General features: G+C 38.5%; 1 protein-coding gene across 1 annotated transcript in view; it reads left to right on the forward strand.

Moving 5' to 3' along the window:
• Positions 1 to 16,154, forward strand: part of SRFBP1 (serum response factor binding protein 1) — a 50,602-nt gene that overhangs the window by 30,529 nt on the left and 3,919 nt on the right. Inside the window, exon 6 of the mRNA XM_010024752.1 lies at positions 15,992 to 16,073. Coding sequence (XP_010023054.1) covers positions 15,992 to 16,073 — 82 coding nt within the window. The remainder of the gene's footprint in view (positions 1 to 15,991; positions 16,074 to 16,154) is intronic.

Here is a 16,154-nt window from a genome sequence, read left to right on the forward strand (position 1 = left end):
AACATTTGCAGATGATAAACACATCCTCAGTTTTATGCTTCCAGATGCAATCTTTATATAACCTTAGTAGCATAGTTTTCCTATTTTTTGCACTGAGCTGTGATCTGTGGTCCTTGAGAAGTGCACCACCTTTTCCTACTAATTTTTGTATTTTCACCCATTACTCCAATCCTGTAATGTTTGAATCATGAAATGCTTATCTGAAAGGAGGATTTTGCAGAGCTAATTTTGTATATATTGTGATCTTCAAACCAGATCCCTCTGTGGCTCAAGATTACTGAAAAGCTTCCCACAATTTCTAAGTGTGTTGAGAAATTTCTTCTAGACCAGAAATCCAGAACTGCATGCCATTACTAACTCTTAAAAGCACTTTTTTTTCTTTCTTTCTTGCTAATGTAAGGCCTGGTGACCTTGTTTTGGATTGCCTCATGTTCAAGAACCAATTTGGTCTCGTTTGGAATTTAAAAGGCATTTGAAGACTTTAGAAATAGGATCTCGGGCAGCTCACACACAGCCATGCATGATGTGCCAGGATTTGACTGAGCAGCCTGGTGCGCAGTGTGATGTTGGTCATTAAAAGTCTAAGCTGCCTAATATGGGCAGCTGTACTAAACATGATTTTGGAGTGATAATGTTAGTGCTGTCTAGCCCCAGGTCCATGTGTTTTTAATGGATACCCAAAGGCTGTTATGCTACAGTTAAAGTTCTGGGGGTTATTTCAGGGGTGAGTGAATTTAATGTTCATGGCTCTTTACCTACATGTCTCAAATGAATCTGGATCAGGGAACTAACTAAAATACTAAAAGTAATAAGAAGTGTTTTCTGTGATGTATCAAATGAGAGTTCTATTGCTTCACATGTGAGAACACCCTGTTTACCTCCTCAACTCCTCCATGAATCCACTGGATCTCTGGTGTGGGACTAAGGAAGTCCTTCAGCAAGAAGGACATGAGAAGAGGTAAAAGGGTATTTCTGCCCAGGACAGACAAAGACAAAAAAGGTGACAGGGCTGATTATGTATTACCTTTATTTCTTTGAAAAGTGTGTTTAAATCACATTATCAAAATAGCATTTCTCAGATTCATATCACCGTTTTAAACTCTGCAGGTGATGGCCTGAGATTGGTCTGTTTATCAGTCCACAACCTCTCTCAAATTAGCAACCAAAAAAAGATGAAGGACAGGGTAGTCACTGTGCCTGTGCTGGTTTATGTTCTTCTTTGTAAATTTACACTGAGATCACATTTCACACCAACAATCGATGAAAGACAATTTATTAAAGTCTGCTAACTTCATGGCACTAATTAGTAGTTAGTAATTATGTATATCACTAGGTACTAATCTTTGGTTGTAAGACTCTAACCCATACAAGACATGATTACACAACTAATAAATGAAGAACATTTATTCTAGTGAATATGATTCCTTATTGAAGAAATTTTAAAAATGAGACTGCTACTTACTTCTTAACTGTGTGACAGGGAAAAAAGGAATCTTTTCTGAACCAAGTAGAACTTTTGATTTAAACAGATCTGCATCCATGGAGGAGCAGTCATATCTGCATTTTCTGAATTTAAAAAATATAAAAGTTTCTATTTTAGCTGACAATCCTCAATGTACAGTTGTGATCTTTATTTTTAAAATGTACTTTCTAGTGGAAAATACATAAAAACAAAACCTTGGTTTTCTCTGTGGATTTAATCTGAGGAAATGCACTAAATCATAGAAGGGGCCTAATGCAAAGTCTCTTGCAGTTTAATTGAAGACTTTCCATTAACTTCCAAGACTTTGAATCAAGCACAGAATAGTTGCTGTTGTTTGTTTGGGCTTTGGTGGATTTTTTTCTACAACCTCCTTATTTCTTTCCCCCAAGTCCCCCCTGAAGAATTCTATTCACTACAGAAACATACTGATTAGGATATATGTGAGTGATATAAAATTTCTGCTTCTGTTCTTAGTGCCTCAAATAGCAGTATAACTAGATAACTACTTGTGAATTTTTAACATTCTTTGCTTATGAAAATATTTTATTTGCAATCCATAAACCATAGGGAGAGAACTGCTGTATGAATCAGTTTTTTGTGTAATATTGATGTGACAGCCCATCAGCTTTGTATAATATGCTTATCATTAATTCTTTTCACTTGGTTGTTTTGTGGTTTGATTTTGTCAGTGTGGGAGTGAATGGCGGTTTATTTGAGGGATCCATAAAAACTTCTATCTAAATCCTTGCTGTCACATTCTTCTTAAATTAGAAATCATACATAGACAATCAGAGCGTAATTGTAGGAAGAAAATGTGATAACTTAATAGTTTAATAATCACCTACCTGGACTCAACAATCTTCATCACATTCCTCCCTTCAGGCCCCTTTCTAAGTACCAATTATTGGAAACTTTACTTACTTCTTTATAGAATGAATGTATTAATCCTGTAAGTCCAAAGATGTTTCCATCCTCCAATAGTGTGTTTATGCTGAAAATAGTATTTATTTTCCTACATGTTAAAACATTATGTTCCTTTCTTATTTCAATATGGAAATAAAGGTATTCCGTTTGCATATCAGATACTAGGTATACTTTCCTCTATGTAGTAGTTGCATCTGTCAACGTCTTATGTTTCTGGAGATGTGTTGCATTGATTTAATCACACAATTTCCTGTAACACAGGCTAAAATAATTGATATGATGCTGGGAATCAGTGTTGCAGTGTTTAATTCTTTTTGTCCTGAGCATCTTGACTCTATTTGAGTGGAAGTTACACTGAACCTATGAAGCCACTGTTTCCTGAGAATTTTCCATGTCAAACACCACATGTTAACATTAAACAGGAATGTCTGTGGTCTTCTTAAGACTACTGACGAAGTGAAGAATTTCACATTCAGGAGTAAATACTTTCTCTGTGTGAGTGATTGTTTTTTGTTTTCTTTTCCTGAAAGTTCCTCATCTTCCAAATATGATCACTTGAACCACGAGGAGTTCAGCATGTCTTTTATGTATACTCCTCTATATTTTAGAGTCTGGAGTCCATTGCTATGACTCTAACTCAGGTTTTATGTCAGTATAAAACTAAGTTTGACAGTTTTTGACAAATCTTTCTCCACTCTACTCCCACCTACTACTCTACCCAATTGTCTGTCTGTCTGCTAGTCCAGCCAGTGCCACTCCTTTCCCAGACTTCCAGTCGGAGAGTTCAATCTCCTGTCTGTGCTATGTTCTGTCCATTGCTCTCCCACCTTTGGGAGGTGGCCATTCCTCACACACACTCCATCTTTCTCTTACTTTCTCTGGGCCAATTTGTAGATCTTTTCTCCATTAGTCCCTTTGCATTCAGACTAAGCTGCCACACATGTGCCTCGGTAGGGTGGTACCATCGTTTGAGAGCAAGAAGATAGGCCAAAGTTACCATCATCTTCAAGAGCTGAATAGCAATTGCAGTAATCTCAGTTTAATTACAGCTTGGATTTTGTCCATTCTGGGAAGAATCTTTAAAAATTTGGTATTGAAATAAACTGCTAGTAACTGGCAATTTTTCACGGAGATACTATGTTTATCTCTGATACATAAAGGCTGTCTCCTGTCAAATTTTATACTACTGGTCCAGGGATCTTTTTAGCACTCATTTGCATTCCTATGCAGCTGTACTACCTAATTTTGTTGCCTGGCAGAACTGACTGTTCAAGATTAAAATGTATTCCTGTCCTTAGACAAGGCTCACATTCAAAAGTGATGTGATTGCTTTTGATTTGAATATGTTAATTTCATTTATTTGGTGTGTCAGACCAGAATGTGGGTGGGCAATACTGTTGTCAAAGCTCATGGGGAGTCAGTTGACTTTATGCTTTCCTTGTGGGGGGAGTGGAGAAATGCAGTAAAAAAGTGTAGTGTAACAAGAAGCTCTCAAGGTTTGGGTTGTGTTTTGGTTTTAATAAAGTAAGGTCCAGATCTGCTTTGTATCCTTCTTCACAGTATTGTTCTGACTTGTATACAATGGCCAAAAATCAGGGCAGAGATCCAGCATCTCAGTGAATGGGTGAAAGCATGGTATAAAATAGAGACACCTAGGTTTCTGGGGAACCTTTGGGGCAAGAGGAAGCTGGACAGGAAAGATGAGCTGCATCATAGTCAAACTTGTACAAGGCAGCTTGGTCCCATAAAGAGTGAAGGTAAATCAGACTGCCTACAGTGCCAGCTGATTGCCACCTCCAGTGCTAAGGTACAGAGAAAGGGTGTAAATTATGAATGCTTCCATACCAACCGTTGAACCAAAAAAGTTAGTGGAGGGAAACTAGGATACCTGACATCACAGATACGGTAGGTATCCTTCTTCCACCAGGTCTTCAACAGGTGCAGTCTTTACAGGGATAATGGGGTAGGATGTACGTGCATGATGGTGCTGTGTTGGGGAGCACTGTATTTTAAGTCAGTCAGCACAAATACATTACAGGAAAAGAGAAGCACTAAGAAGCCTTTTGAATGGAAGTGGCAACTAATAAAAATTGAGTACTACAAATGTACTACAGCCTCCAGTCAGAATTACGGCAGCAAACAGAAAATGTTAAGTAAGATTAGAGAAGCTACAAATTTGGGACAGATAATAATAGAGTTTTCAGTTACCTTTAATTCATTTAGGTACTAAAGATGGAATCTTTGAATTACATCCTTTACATGCATCCCTAGGGAGAGTAATCTGTTTATAAAATAGATCCACATGAAGGGGCAGGGAGGATATGCTCGACAAAATAAGAAAGCAGAGTGTTTTCCCTGTCTTGTCATCTGCTAATCCTCTGTGTATTAGTATTGGTACCTATGAGCAATTGCAGCCAAGGTTACCGGAGGTGGTTTTAAAAGCATTAACTTCTAGTATGGTTTTTTTTTAGTGTGTGTGAGAAACCACGATCAGTGTACCACTGAGGGAAAGGTGGCCATAGTTCATTACTTTTTGATCTTGTTTTGAGAAGCACCATAGAGTTGGCACTGAATGTAAGTGCAAGAAGAGAGTATGTAAAGTAGAATATACATGAGTTTAAATGTTTCATCGTTTTGGTTGCTTAGAGAACTTGAAGTGTCCAGATGCCTTTAATGTTATATTATACAATTGTAATCACTTACGTTAACGACTGAGAACTACTCACACATTACTAACTGGAAAAGCTCTTTTTACATATATGCTTTTTAGTGTGACCCAGAATTGCATTACAAAATCATGAGAAAAAAAAATAGTCTGACGTTCTTGATATTTCTAAAAATGAAAAACAGCTGCTGCTGTCTTTTGCTCTTATTTTTATAAATGAAACTCTATCAGTTTTTCATTATATATCATATAAAAATGAAGTACAAAACCATTCTGATTTCTTCCCCTCTTTCCTATCCGGATCAGTTTTTAAAGTGCTGCAACTCAGAATTAAGAAACTGAGATTTATGAAAATAAAAACTCGATAAAAAAAAAAAGGAAAAAAAAACCCCAACTTTTCAGCTCAGTATGCTCAATATAAAGCCCATCAGTCTGTTAACACTGGAGAATCAGGTGAAAAGTGCTGGAGGTACTATTGCTTGAACTTTTAAAAACACAAAATTAGGTGGGTTTGCATTATTGGAATTCTCTAAAGAAAAAAACCTCACCTATTAGGGTGTCAATGAATGTAGCTGCTAAGACTGGCTACATTGAAAAGCTACATCTTGGTAAAATGAGAGCATAAGTTTACATCATATTGCCCTCCTATGGCAAGATTACTAGGTAAGAGAAGTATGGGAAACATGAGGTAACTAGTCACTTACTGATAGTATAAGAGCATTAAAATTTAAAGGGTGATGGTCTAGTTTTTCTTTGGTTTGGCATACAAATAACTGCATAATGATTGAAATGGTTGAGTGGTTACACATCAGGGAAATTCTGCATGCCAGAGTTAAGTAGTAATAATGTAATGGCCCAGAAGATGACCAAGAGCCTTTGAGCGTAGAGATGGCTGCTCTGCGTGCCATACAGTGAAATACCTGCCATAAAATGTGAACAACCAGGATTTCCATTTATTTTAAACCTAGCATCTGCTGATATGCTCAAGTAATAGCAGCGCTTCCATATATCTGGCATGTGTTTATCATTAGAGTAAGTTTTGAATGCATATACTCCCTCAATAGATTTAATGATGGAAAATTTTGGTGCCAAAGAACTGGTATGTTTATCTCAGATGTTTTAATAGTTTTTTTTTGGTGAACTGAATTTGTATTTCCATTGTCTTTTTCAGAAAGTGGCTGAAAAACTTATAGATTAAAAGAAATCTGTTTTCAATTGTGCACACAAATTGCAATGTGGTATGCCAAGAAACTCAGTCTTGTTTTGAATAGCGTATTATAACATGGCCTAGCCCTGGTTAGTGTGTGCAGCGTTTGTGAAGTCTTTAAGTCATCAAATCCCTGGCTTTCATATTTAGATCCTTCAGCAGTGCTCTGAACTGAAACTCATCTCTCCAAAGAGTTTTATCTGAAGACATTGACACCTGACAATAGTTACATATGGGTATATATGTTTGTAAATGTGAAGTTCTGAGCAAGACAAGGTTTGTTGGCAGGAAAATTTGTTTATATTATAAATTACCTAAATATACCTGGTTAAATAGGAGCTTCATTTTCAGACTCTAAATGTTAGCTCATTTTGAAGCTTTGCCTCTGTTTTAAATTCGAAGATCTGAAGTATATCTGTTTTCTCTGTTTCTTTTGTATGTGCTTATATATGTGGTGTTGAGGTTTTAGCATCTGTTTTACTTGAAATATTGTAAGGATGTCTCAAGATTACATCCCTGGAAGTTTGGTACAGAGTTTTGTCATCAAATTGACTTCATAAGGAGACTGGTGGATATCTCAATTCTGAAACTTCTCAGGTTCGTCCAAGGCAGAATACTGTGAACTTCTTGGCCCATTACATAATTTTAGTAATATGGAGCTCATCCTTTGTCTCTCCAATTTATTTACAACCATGTGCTTCCACTCAGTTTTTGGACATGCCCATGATTCACAGCTGGATCTTAGGAGCTCACATGCATTCAGGTTGTAGTGAACTTGGAGACTTCTGTTTCCTGCTCAGCTTGTAGTGCTGCCTGAGTGTTGTTGGTCTGTGCTGTGTTTCTGCTCTCATTTCTATAAAAAATAATTAATCAAATTCTAAAATCATGTTTTCCCAAATAGTGGTTGATTCAAATTTCATTTTGAGATTAGCCAGCATAATTCCGTCTTTGGAGTAAATAAACAGCTGCCTACTTTGAGTCTTGAGACCCTCATTCTTGATGGCCAGTTACTAGCAAATGATCTGTTGACTTCATTTCTCTACAAGTCAGTTGTGGTTTCAGATCTGATATATAGTGGTTGTCAAACTAATTTATATACAACCTGGTCTCCAAATTTCATTATGTTCTCTGAAAAAGTCTTTTGTGAATTTTGTAGCAAAGACCTTTCTCTTTGTATTGTTCACAGCTCCTGCCTATTATCCAAGATGCATTTTGTTTCTATTCCTCTTGAAGTAAGTTTTTTATTTCAGGGTTTCCATTTAGTCATGTTTAGTTTTCCAGTTTACTTTCTTAGTATGATTTGTCCACATCGTAGACATTTTTTTTCCATAGCATAAAGTAATGTTCAACATGCTTTGGTTTTTCTCAAAGGCCAGCAGCAGTTTCAGTGCTTGTAGTCACAATGAGTTAGACTACAGCTGTGAGGGGGAGTTGGCACAGTGCTCCCTTCATGTTCTCTTGCATAACCTTAAGAAGTTAACTTTTTTTTTTTCTTAAAAAAATGTGTGCATTGATTTTGTGGGATGCCAAACTATACAAAGAGTAGTGTAGACACGTATTCTTACTAGCCCTGGAAGAAGTAAAGAAGAATTAACATTTGAATTGTCCCACAATTCTTATTTTTTTCTGCTTACGCCTAGAGTTTACCCTGTTCTCCATGAGGAGATAATTAAGAATCCATGCCTGCTTTATTCTGGATGTTTTTGCTCTGACTTTTCTTTCTTGAAACAATCATAGGAATTATTTTATGCATAAAGAGAAGAAGGAAAGAATTAGTATAAGTTGAAGTACATAATTTGCACTTGGGTAGGTCTAGAGTTTATGCCAAGCTTTGCTGTAGTTCCCTGTGGTAGTTTGGGATGAAACACTCCATTTCAATTTGACCATTTACCAATCTGAAAAATAGGCATTTACCTCACACTTGTGCATTTGGCTAAATTAGTTGTGACAGGATAATCCAGAGAACTTTACTGATTCCTTTATGTTCCAGTTAAATATGGTCTTCTAACACTTGTAAAGTGCTAGACTTCTTAAAGAGCCTTTGAACTTTTTCAGATGCTTGGATAGTAGATATGTTTTATGATGCATGCAGTAAAGACAAGCAAAAAATCGGTTTTGTTTGAATTTATGGTCTGTTTTGAAATTCTTAAGAGGAGATGGATGATAGAAACAAGTTTATAGTTAATATTCCTTTTTGTTAAAAGACAAGCCAAATGGGATGTCAGAGTGTAGGTAAATCCAAGTGAACAAATTATTCGGAAAAGAATAGCTTTGGTCCAGACCTACAAATTAAGTCAGGGCAGTGTAAGCACCGTGATAGTATTTAGAAGAGTGTTGTGCTGTCCCCAGATGCTGGATTCAAGTCTGAGGAAGTCAGTGATGAATTGACAGTCAGTGCTAATACTGTCAATGCAAGGTCGGCTAGATTCTCCAGACCTCTGCCTTCTATTTTGTGCAGTTCTGCATATGAGCAGGTTGTCCAGAGTACACCATGTTGCTATGGGTCTTCAGCTTCCATAAGGCTGTGTATGAGGTTTGCATGGTAGCAGAGGGACTACAGACATGGCTTCTGTGAGAAGCTGCTAGAAGCTTCTCCATGTCCAATAGAGCCAGACGGCTCTAAGACGGGGACCCACTGCTGGCCAAGGCAGAGCCCATCAGTGATGGTGGTAGCAACTCTGGGATAATGTATTTAATGAGGGAAAAAGTTACTGAGCAGGAACAGTTGCAGCCAGAGAAAAGAGTGGGGATATGTGAGAGCAACAGTTCTGCAGATGCCTGTGGAGCCATAGAGAGAGGAGCCCGCACTGGAGCAGGTTTGCTGCAGGACTTGTGACCTCCCAGGGACCTACAATGGAGCAGCCTGTTCCTCAAGAGCTGCACCCCGTGGAAGGGACCCACAGTGGCACAGTTCATGAAGGACTGCAGCGTGTGAGAAGGGCTCATGTAGGAGAAGTTTATGCGGGACCGTTTGCTGTGGGAGAGACCCCGCACTGGAGCAGGGGAAGAGTGTGAGGAGTCCTCCCCTGTGGAGGAAGGACTGGCACATAATGTGATGAACTGACCACGACCCCCATTCCCCTTTCCCATGTGTTACTGGCAGGGTGGAGGTAGAAAATTTAGGAATGAAGTTGAGCCAGGAATGAAGGGAGAGGTGGAGCCAAGGTATTTTAATATTTAGATTTTATTTCTCTACCTGCTTCTGATTTGATTGGCAATAAATTAAATTAAGTTTTCCCCAAGTCGAGTGTGTTTTTCCTGTGATGGAAATTAGTGAATGATCTCTCCCTGTCCTTATCTCATCCCACAAACCTTTTGTTACATTTTCTCTCCTCTGCACAGCTGAGGAGGGGAATGATAGAGCAGCTTGGCAGGCACTTGTCCTCAAGCCAGGGTCAACCCACCAAAGCTTGCAAGATAAAAAAAGTAAATATCAAAATATTTTCATGGTTGAATTACCACCATAACAGGAAACTGCATAAATTAGTATAAGCTGTGGCAAAGGTTGAAAAAAATAATAAACAAGAAGCCAAGGGGGACTTCAGGTTTACTAATGTATCTTGATGTTTGTAAGAAATTTTCCAGTTTTTCGGTTCTTGTTCTCTTACGAGACATTATCCTGCTGAGGTTTTTTCCAAAGGCTTTGGATCTGTTACGACATACATTTTAGCTTCAATTGGAAAATTTTCATCAGTCTATTTTAAAAGCTGTATATAGTCCAATAAAAAAGTGTCGAAACTTGCATACTTCCCAAAATCCATAGAGAATTAATTGCTGTAAGAACTTCTCACCTTTCTTGCTAATTAGGCATGTATAGCTACTGCTTCATAACACCTGTACCATCATTTTGATGTTATGTGGAAAATTGGGAAAGTTGAGTAAAAACTGAGTAAAAGTTGATTATAAATCTGGCAGGTTTGGGCTGTCCATTTCCATTGCAGAGTCTGAAGCATTTAGTGCTGATGTTTCTCTCCTTTGTGTACTATGGGATTGTTCTCTGTTGTTTCTGTATTTGGGAGAACCACACACACTTAAACTTTTGATATATCTAACAGAGATCAAAACTTTTGATATATCTAACAGAGATCAGTTTACTGCATCCCCTAGTTAATCCATCCTTCTATTGTCAAAGCAAGACACAGTCAGCAAACAATCTCTTGCTGTTGAGCGCAGAGACAACAGATCTGCCACGATTGATAGCATTAACCAGTTGCCTCTCATAACAAAATCTTCATCATGTCTGATAGCGACAAATCATATGCTGTATGTCTCACGTACATAAAGGAAGGGGGAGAGCTAGCAGCATTTCAGTCAGAAAGTAACTGTTCTCCAGGGTTGTATTCCAAAGCAGTATGAGGTCATGGGATGGACTTGGGTGGCAGCCATGATTTGGCACCTTCAGCCACCCTGTGACTCCACATTAACCACATCTGCTATTATGAAGGGCAGCTGTAACTAGTTAGAGCTCTAGGAGGAATGTGTGGATTAACAAGATTTCTGTTGGACTTCTTGCTTGGGGGTTTTTTTTGTTGCCTTTTTTTTTTTTTTTTTTTTTTTAAGTAGAGAGACACCTCTTCTCCTAAGCTTCTACAGAGGGTATTGCGATGACATCTTGTTTTGGCCCAGAACTAGGGATTATTTTTATGAGGTTTTATGCTTACCATGGTTAGCATTATCACTGATATTTTTTTGCTTAAAAATCAGGCTGTTGTTACACTCAGCGTTGAACTGCACTTACAGTTAGTATAGGAACTTGAGTATGGCTTGCTTCAAGTTTACTTTTTGTGTCATGGGTTTTGCCATGTATTGAGTACTTGTTACTGAGGTTCCTGAATGTCTCTATTTGCATGTCATTAATTTAAATAACTGAGCGATGGTCTAAAGTGACAGATGTAGGGCCACCATGCATTACAAGTAGCACTGACCTTTCACCTAGCTGAAATTCTAGTATTAGTCTTCGTAGTGGTATATTTTTCTAGGCATAATCTTGTTGCTGGCGAGACCCTTTCATACAAGAGTCAGTTGAAGAATAGAGGTATGAGCTCTTTAGAATCATAGAATCACAGAATGGTTTGTGTTGGAAGAGATCTTAAGGATTATCCGGTTCCAACCCTGCTGCCACGGGCAGGGACACCTTCCACTAGACTAGGTTGCTCGAAGCCCCATCCAGCCTGGCTTTTTTTTCCTTTATTTATTACAATTATAGAAGAGAAGATATGAACAAAAGTAGATTTGAACATGAAGAGTAATCTGAATGAACCAATGATTTGAAGTCTCCATTTCATGTTACTAAATTAATCCCAGGTTTCTGACCTTTAATTTTTCCTGAAGGTCTCTTGTCTCAAGCATGCTAACAAGGTATCCCTTTCAACTCCTGCCCCAAGGCTCTGAGACACTGAGTTTCTTTTTCTCACTTTTATCACCTGCGGTTGTGTGAAACAGATATTATCCACACAACTTCTGCCTGAGGTTTCCATCACGCTGCCTTTTTTTTTTTTTTTTTTTTTTTCGGTTACCCAGTGCTGCCACCTCTCAGAGCCATTCCGTATCATGTGTGTTAGCACATGAGTAAGTTATACAACTGCTTCTTTATTATGCTATGACTGACAAGTTATGTTTTGAGGTTTGTTCCTCTCTGAGCACATCTGCTATTCAGGATGAAGAATGCCTGTTTATGCAGTTTTGGTTCGTTTTCATTGTAAAAGATTTGAAAATGCGGACAGTGAATTTAGTTCACTTAAATGTCCACATGGAGTTTAATGAAACATATCAGCGATAATAGATAGACATCTTTACTGCAATATATAGAAGTAATACATCACTTACCAAGATAAAGCTTGAGAAGACTCTGACTTCTCTGGTGTTTCTGTATGTAACCTGCAACTTTTCACTGAAAAGTTTGACAGTCTACTGCTCAGTTGCTTTGTTCACTTCGCAGTGTGTCAGTTGCACACTGAGTGAGTTCCTAAGGAAAGTACCTAGGACATGCCTGAGTGGGGGAAAAAAAAAATAGTGCAAAATAATACAAGAAGTAGCAGGAACATGTAAGAATAAATGCGTATAATCCCAGTGTCTTCATAATTAAACATAACGGGGGCCAGGAGGAGGCAGAAAGGGTGTTCTTGCTGTACTTATAGTTGACATTTTTCTCTTAAGTGTTATTTTCTGCCAAGGTTCTTATATACTGGAAAATACTTAAGGAAAAATAAATTGAGCATTGGATGTGCCAAAAAGCAGAAAAATGGGAAATTTTAAAGAATGTGAATGTCATATTGTATATTTGTTGGCTACTGTCTATCAGTGTGAATAGTTTTTGTGAAGTATTTTGCTATAGGGAAAAAATGTGGTTACTCCATATGGATTGGCATGTATATGCTTAAACCCTTTCTATAAATATTCACATTAAAGGACACCAGATGTTGCACAGAAGCTGCTGCTTTCTGAACTTCATGGTATATTCTTTCAAAACCCACAGGAAGTAGCTGAGGGGAAAAGTATATTAATTAAGTTCAGAAATAGATTTTCCAGCTACAGAACAATCTCCAAAGAAAATACCGTTTAATCTTAGAAATGTGAGCTTGCTGTCCCAGGAATCTGGTGGCAGCATGCAGCACTGTCACATGGGGATAAAATTCAGATTTCAAGTTCTCAGAGCTAGGCTAGCCCAAAAGTAAGCCACTCTGTAGCCCTTGGAAATGAACCCAAAAGTAAGCCACTCTGTAGCCCTTGGAAATGAACCCATCTTTTGACCCATCCCCTCTGGCCAGTGTTCATAGTTCTGTAGACAGTCTACACTGAAAATATTTTTCCAGTTTTTCTTGACCTGAAGAAATAGCATTGGAATAGCAGAGAATTGAGGAGAAAGGAAGGAACTAAATTTGTCAGATGCTCTGCGCTTTGAATATGAAATATGCTTGGACACACCCTGGGTATATTTTGTAGGCTCTAGAACTACAGCAGAAGAAATAAAAATAATACTTGCTTTGCATTGGTTGAGGAACAAGATTTACATTTTGCAAACCAATTAAATGTTTTTGCTTTTAGAAGTACTGGCTCTGCTGTAGCTGTAGTTTAATCTTCTGCTCCATTTCCTTCAGACCAAAGCACTGAAAGTGACTGTCCTGTACTAGTAGTTGGCACAAAGTGTACATCTATCTTTATGCAGTGAATACGTAAGTGTATACTAAATGGCGTAATTCGGCTGGAAGAAAATGCGTATGTAGGCAAGTAAGATTCCCCACTGAGTATGCCTACATCAAGCAAATCAAATACTTCAAACATGCATTGCTGATGTATTAGGTAGTGTTTCTGTCGTGGTTTGACCCTGGCCAGCAACTAAGCACCCAGCAGCAGCTGCTCACTCACCCCACCCCTGCAGGATGGGGATAGCATCAGAAGAGCAAAAGTCAGAAATCTTGTAGCTTGAGATTAACACAGTTCAATAAGTGAAGCAAAACTGCATGTGCAAGCAAAGGATAATAAGGAATTAATTCACTACATCCCATCAGTGGCTAGATGTTTAGCCATGTCCCAGAAAGCAGGGCTTCATTTCACATAACGGTTACTTGGAAAGACAAATGCCGTAACCACAAACATACCCGATTTCCTTTTCCTTTCCTTGAACTTTTATTGCTGAGCATGACTTGATAGGGAGTGGAATATCCTTTTGGTCAGTTCAGATCAGCTGTCCCGGGTGTGTTTCCTTCTCCCTGGCTGCATGTTGGGAGGCAGAGTGAGAAACAAAGAAGGCCTCAGTGTTGTGCAAGCAATACTCAGCAGTAACTAAAACATTGGTATGTTACATGTTAGGGAAAAAGGTCTCGTCACACACTCTATCAAGGAGTCACTTTCATACCACCTGAGACTTTAACCACTAGGACTCGTAGTCCCTTCGCGGTGTGTGGCTCCAGTGAACCAGTGGGTGCTCCATGTTGACTCTGTAGACACATGCACACTCACTGGAGACATTTTTCCCTCTTCAACTCAACCGTAGGAGTCCCCGAGAAGAGTCTCAAGTAGCCTCTGATTAATCAGTTTTTTGCTGCAGCGGTAAGAAACAGCTCAAGCTGAGTGTCTCCATAGAGTCACCCCAAACAAAGAAAACCATGTAAGGGCAATTATACTTTTTATACAATTATAATCTAAATTACCCACCCCTCTTGTGACAGTTCCAGTCAGAGGTAACATTAAGGTCTGGGGTCTTCCTGTTCCTCAATGTGTCTCCTCTTGAAGATTGTACCTTCTGCGTAGTGGCCTTCCTCACTGCCTTGTATTCCATCGTGAACCAGCTATGGGACCTCCTTTTACTTAACTAGGTTAAAGTTCAACATATCTAGGTGAAAGCTTACTGCCTGCAGCCTAAGGCTTGAGCACATATAGCTACTTAACGCAAAGTTAGTCATGCTAAGTGATCAATATCCTTCATCATGAACTCTAAAATGATCATCAACTCCAAAATGCTTTAGTCACAAATCCAAAGCACAGCATCATCTTGGCCATTATGGAGAAATTATCTCCATCCTTTGGCAGAGCCTGCACAGTCTCCATCCTTTATTCCCTGCCATTTACATACCTGTGACTTGGGCTCCATCAGTTGCAGTGTTCCCTGAGGGCAGGAGTGGCAGCATGAAATGTTGAGTTGTTGGGCACCAGAATTGGCTCAGGTTGGGTTGTGGGGTGCTTACCCAGTTCTTTGCAAGACTCATCCTCTGTTGATTCATGTGGCCTCTGCTGTGGTACTTCCTGTAGCGTATAGCTCAAATCACAAGTAGCAACAATTTAGAAATATATTCATTATGGTACCGGTAGGAAGAAGAGAGGAAGGTGTATCTTCTTCCTCTCTCCCAGAGAATTCCACTGGAGGCTTAAAGAAATCTTCCTGCTAAGTTTGTGTTTTACAAACCTGTTACACCTCCTTTCCCTCCCTTCAAAAAAAGACAACATAGCTGTCTTTGGAAAAGTCTTCAATACCTCTCTCATTTTGTTCTTTAAGCAGTGACGACACTAACCTGAAAAGGACATAGCTTTCATAATGTGCCATACCTATGACTTCTAATATATAAAAGGAAAAGTCAGATGTGGAAGCAATCCCTGCTTTTCTCCTTTTTCTTCAGATTAAAGCATGAAGATCATATTTGTTCTTTGAATAAGTCTAAAAAGTTTTGGTATTCTACCACATCAAATTCAGGATTGTTTGTCTTAAAGATCAGGTTAGACATTGCCTCTAAAACACATTGAATGTATATTTCTTCAATACGTGCTATGTCATTTTGTCTACTTTCATGCCATTCATAGTGCACTTCCTGCAAGCTGCTTGTATTCTTTCATGCAGAATGTCTTCTTTATGTTCTTTATTCAGTGAGTTCATGAATTTGCTTTGCATGTGTAAGAAACAGTGAATGTAAAATCAGTGTGTTAGCTCTGAAAGATGCCTGTTATGCTTTTAAAATAAAAATCATGTTACTTCTATTCAGTACCTGAGAAATAACAAGTTTACACGTGTATTACATTTCTGCCAATATATGGGCAGTCACATTTTCCTCACTTAGAATGAAAAAAAGAAATATTCAAATATTACAGTGTCATAAGCCTTTCGCCTTGTTTAGTTAATAGTCCAGAATCACATTAGTATGTGTTCTAGCATAACTGATACAGACCTGTATAAGTACCCGCCATTCTATTGACTTTGTGCCCTTGAATTTATTTCATAAAGCCAAATTGTACTGCGACAGAGCGAGCCATTGCAAGACTTGCAACACACCCCACCTTGAAACCCAGATTTGTCGAACTTAAAGGTACGAAATACTATATTACTTGTTTATGACTTCAGTAGCTTACTGGTGCATTACCTTGTTCCTGTATATTCCCGACACATA

The sequence above is a fragment of the Nestor notabilis genome, unplaced genomic scaffold (genome assembly GCF_000696875.1).
Source record: "Nestor notabilis isolate BGI_N333 unplaced genomic scaffold, ASM69687v1 scaffold2922, whole genome shotgun sequence".
NCBI classification, from domain to species: Eukaryota; Metazoa; Chordata; class Aves; order Psittaciformes; family Psittacidae; genus Nestor; species Nestor notabilis.